General features: G+C 31.3%; 1 protein-coding gene across 4 annotated transcripts in view; it reads left to right on the top strand.

Annotated features, from left to right (window-relative positions):
• The window catches only part of LOC123549753 (deoxynucleoside triphosphate triphosphohydrolase SAMHD1-like), a 51884-nt gene extending 47366 nt beyond the window's left edge, over positions 1–4518 (top strand). For all 4 annotated transcript variants that reach the window (XM_053544946.1, XM_053544945.1, XM_053544948.1 and 1 more), the window contains 2 exons: positions 179–325; positions 694–4518. In XM_053544946.1, coding sequence (XP_053400921.1) covers positions 179–325; positions 694–738 — 192 coding nt within the window. In that variant the 3' untranslated portion in view covers positions 739–4518. The remainder of the gene's footprint in view (positions 1–178; positions 326–693) is intronic.
• The last annotated feature ends 134 nt before the right edge of the window (positions 4519–4652 follow it).

The raw sequence follows: 4652 nt of genomic DNA on the forward strand, positions 1-4652 counted from the left end.
AAAAAAAAAAAAAAAAAAAAAAAAAAACATGCAACCCGTAATTTTAAAACATGTCCACTTTTAATTATCGTTCGAAAGATGCTGCCACATTGAAACAGTTTTAAACATAATTTTGACAGTAAGTGACACACAAGAACGTTCTTACACTTCCTATCATTCCGGTATTTTATCTTCAAAGGTTTCCTATGTTTTACCGGCTACTTTTGCGGAGCACCTTGTACGCATATACTGTAAAGTCACTGGCCCAGACCAAGATACACGTATTAACAAAATTGAGAAAGCATTTAATGAATGGTGTAACATGAAAGGATTGCCTCCACCAAAGGTAATACCTCATTTTAATTTTTTATTCGCACTGGATTTAGCAGAGTACAGTTGTTGTTAATGTTTCCTACGCCATGCAAAACGTTACTGTCGTTCGTTATTCGTTCTACCATTCATTTAGAGGTGTTACTAGTCTTGAATCTTCTCATAAAATTTAGATTTGTTTCGTATGAAATTCATTGTATACTTCTACTTTTGACATTTTTTAAATATACGGTCATTATCCAAAATGAACCATGGGGAACGACGTTCCTATATTGTGTCTTCTGGACTGTTATGATTGTGTAAAGAAGAAAACCTAAATCAATTATAGTGTGTTGATATTGTAAACATAAAACAATGTTATAAAAATATTGCATTTGTTTGAAGGGCTCAAGGAGAAGACAACTAGAAGAACAAAGAGGAACTCGTTAAGAACCTACGTTCAACAACAGAGAAAGACATGAACATTGTAAATACGTTCTCCGTGCAAATGTAATAGCTCGTTTCAAAAGGGTATAACAGCAGCACTACTCAAATTACACAAAAGAATTAGATTTACGTGCATAACCAACAGTATTAATGCCACAGCAATAGTAAAAAAAACAACAACAATGAAATTCTAAATAATGTGGTTTTTCAAAAGAACGTTTGTGTGTGTTTGTCTTCTGTACGTGCGTGTTTGCGCTGCAGTGGTTGTAAGGAGACTGTGTGCGTTTTATGAACGAGGCTTTCCCTGTTGAATATTCATCCTTGCTTCTTTCCACTTTCTCCCAACACTCCCACCCTTTTCTATACCCCTTTCCCTCATTTTTGTATTTTGCATATAATTAAATTGTAAATGTCATTGTTGTTTGTTGAGGGACTACTTTGCGATGCATGGCTCAATGGCTGTGTTTGGGGTTCTCTGTGCTTTCGGAAAATATACCTTAACCTTTTATCTTATAAATTTAATTAAAAACTTTTTAGTACTTAGGCATAAAATTGTAAAAGCTTCATATACAAAGATAGGAAACATTGAAATACACTTAAAAATAAACAAAGAAAAAGGTTTAAGGATGGTAAAATGTTTGAGGCGACAATGCTAGTTTTCTATTTGTTTTGAATTTATCGCTAAAAGTATGTTTTGACTGGGTTTAAGTTTGTAAATGTCAAAAATGACTCAATTTTTGTTGAATTCTTATCCAACTTATAGGATATCTTATTGAGCACTATGTGAGCATTTGGTAATGTTTTTGAGGAAAATATAAGTTTCATATGCCAGAAATTTACTATTTAAGGGACTTATCTATAAAAAGCCCATTTGTTTGTAAAATGTCTGCCTGCCCGTACTTGGACTCAGTGTTGTTATATTTTCTGGTCCTTTCGAATCATGGATAACATTAATTTTTGCTATAATAGAATTCCGCTTATGCCGTTTCTAGGGGACATGAGTGGTGTTGCACATTTTGTTCCCTCTCATGAACAGTCTCAATCAAACCGAGGCTGCTGCTATTAACTAAAATAACCAGCAAACAAACACAAATAGACCAAATTGCAGATTATTACTAAGACTTGTATAATCGTGTCACTACTAGTTTCTTAGATTTTAAATTATTCTTCTTGTAAGGAGGCTAATGATTCTTGCATACTCTATGCAAAATTCTTTCCTCGATAATATATAATTTGTGATACTTTGTGGTATATTTTAATATAAGGCAGTACAGAGAAATTCTTCTCTCTTTTATTTATCACCTTTTTAGTATATGGTTGACATGGATCTTTATTAATGCATTTGAATGTAATAACAATAGTATTTTGTACATAGTTCGTCATTGATTAATTAATGTATTTATTTATTATTAATTTCAGTTCATTCATTCGTTTGAATTATTTATGGTTGCATCATTTTATTCATGTATATATTAATGTTTTTTGACCATGTTATTGTACAAATTATATCTATAAAATCAAACTCTTTTTGTAGGGCCTCGTGAATATAGCGTAAATTAAACCATCGTGAAAATTTCTGCTTTTGCAATACCTTAATATAAAGAAAACTTGCATCACAATTATATGTTTCGTGATGCTGATATAAGATGCTCAGTAGATAAAGCTCTAATTGAAGAGTAATTATAAATGACTCAAAAGAAGAAACAATTAATTCTTTACTCTCGTGAAACAGAAGAAAGAACGTCTTCTGTGTGGTCCAGTTTTGTTTTCCTTTCAGTCCAGTGCATGGTTAATGCATAATACCTCTTTCTAATATGTTACAATATGGGAAATCATTTTGTCTTTCGAGTTTTGTTTCTATACACATGTATGTATTCATGAAGAATCGTTACAATCGATCGTTCATTCTAATAGAGACTTTCGTTGCATATCCATATTTCCAGTACAATAATTATTGAATTTACTATAATCAAATATTTTTTATTATGTTAATCTCATAAGAAATATGATCCTTGTTTTGAAGTGTCTGATAATTATGTAATAACTGAAAGGTTTCATATCTATAATATTCCATTGATTTTAGGTATGTTTTCTTGAGCATATTTTCTGTTTTACAATTCAATTCACCTTACTTAACTGCAAAGTTTCCTCATGTTTTGTTTTGTTTATTATTAAATTCTTAATATTTATTATATATTTTATTGCTATTCAAAGTCTTCAAACATACTATTTCAAACACATGGTTTCTTTTATCCATTATTTTACTGTTGATGTTAGGTAGTTTAAGTATTTTTGCTCAGCGCTTTGATACAGAATATTGGCACTACTGTTGTATTGCCTGTTCATTTAAGTAACACGTACTGTAAAGTTTTCATATAATGATTAAATTCACTCTTTAATAGGATTCACGGCTTTTTAATTGGTTTCTGAAGAACCTCATTGATATTCAAATAAACCGCCTTTTGATTACTAGATATAACCTAAATGAGAAATGTCCTTTATTTGTTATGATATTATATATGTACTGCAGTATGTGTCGATAGTTTACTTATAGACTTTGACTGTGTATATTGATTATATGTATGAACGAGGAACCATGTGGTTCAAGTCGAAAATAAATTGTTCTTTCGGTTCTGTTCCCATAACAAGAATTCTTTTAATAAGAGATTCGTTTCTATAAGATATCTTTACTTTATTTTAGTTTGTTATATTTATTTTTATAGCTAATTTAATAACTATACTCATAATCGGGAATCATCAGGCAGTCATGTTGTTTTGCTATGTACTTATGTCATATTCAAAATTATTTACAAAGGGAATAGATATTAGAACCATCACTTTAACTGCTGTTGTTCAGTGGTTGTTTTACCCCTGTGTCTATTGGATTGACATGCATCTCTTCATTAAGAATAAGTGTGCAATGATTCCAGTTGAAAACATTACAAATGAAACAAATGAAACCTCACAAGCTATTACATAGCAGGAATGTCAACATACTCGCAATCGATATTATAGAATGTCAAATCTAGTTGCATGTTTTAACGAAAAAATGCTTCCCCTCGAAATATGTGTCGTCGGTGAAATACTAGTCAGTCTGCACACATGTCTTAAATGAGTCAAAAAGATATGAGTATGATATGGACCAAAAATACTGTCTTTCTGATGTTTGAACTAACCAGACGATGTGACACTGAACAAACTTGGCAGAAAGTTGCGAGCGACTGGACAAAAAGCAGCATGACTCCTCATTGCTATTGGTAAACTTTCCCATGTCATTAGAGATATCAACATGAATTATATCGTACCCAAATACATTTATACTGATACTGAAATGATGCACGAACAAAAAATATTAGAGAAAACGTCGAACGTAATTCATCGCAGTTAGACTCTTACATCGGTAACTATCATTTTACAATTGAAATGAAAAAAATATTTCTTACAATATCAATCGCAGTATGCCTATATAGAATTCATACAAGATTGCAATCCCAATTCAGTACTTTTGACAAGATTTTTGTTGCAACTGTCTCCCTTGGGAATGACACGAAGTAGAAAAATTTTACCGTTTATCTAGATAACAGTATTCCCATTTTGGAGATCTACTCTTGATGTCATTCTGCATGGAAACAATTCACTATCTTGCTATTCAATCTAATATCAGAGAGACTGAAAGTTTTATGTAATAATATAAACTTTTTATCTTTCCATATAAAACAATCTATATAAGCTTAGTTTAAAAAGTGTCAGATCTCTTTTGTCTTAATAAAATATAAACAATAACCCTTTTGTGTTTTTGTTTATCCTACTCTTTGTAGGTTTTTTCTATGTCTACAGTTTTCTCGACTTGTTCGCATCTTCGTGTGCCCAAGGAGAAGAAACGAAACCCGAAAGGACTAAAACTGCCAGTTTGTCGT

The sequence above is a fragment of the Mercenaria mercenaria genome, chromosome 6 (assembly GCF_021730395.1).
Source record: "Mercenaria mercenaria strain notata chromosome 6, MADL_Memer_1, whole genome shotgun sequence".
Lineage (NCBI taxonomy): Eukaryota > Metazoa > Mollusca > Bivalvia > Venerida > Veneridae > Mercenaria > Mercenaria mercenaria.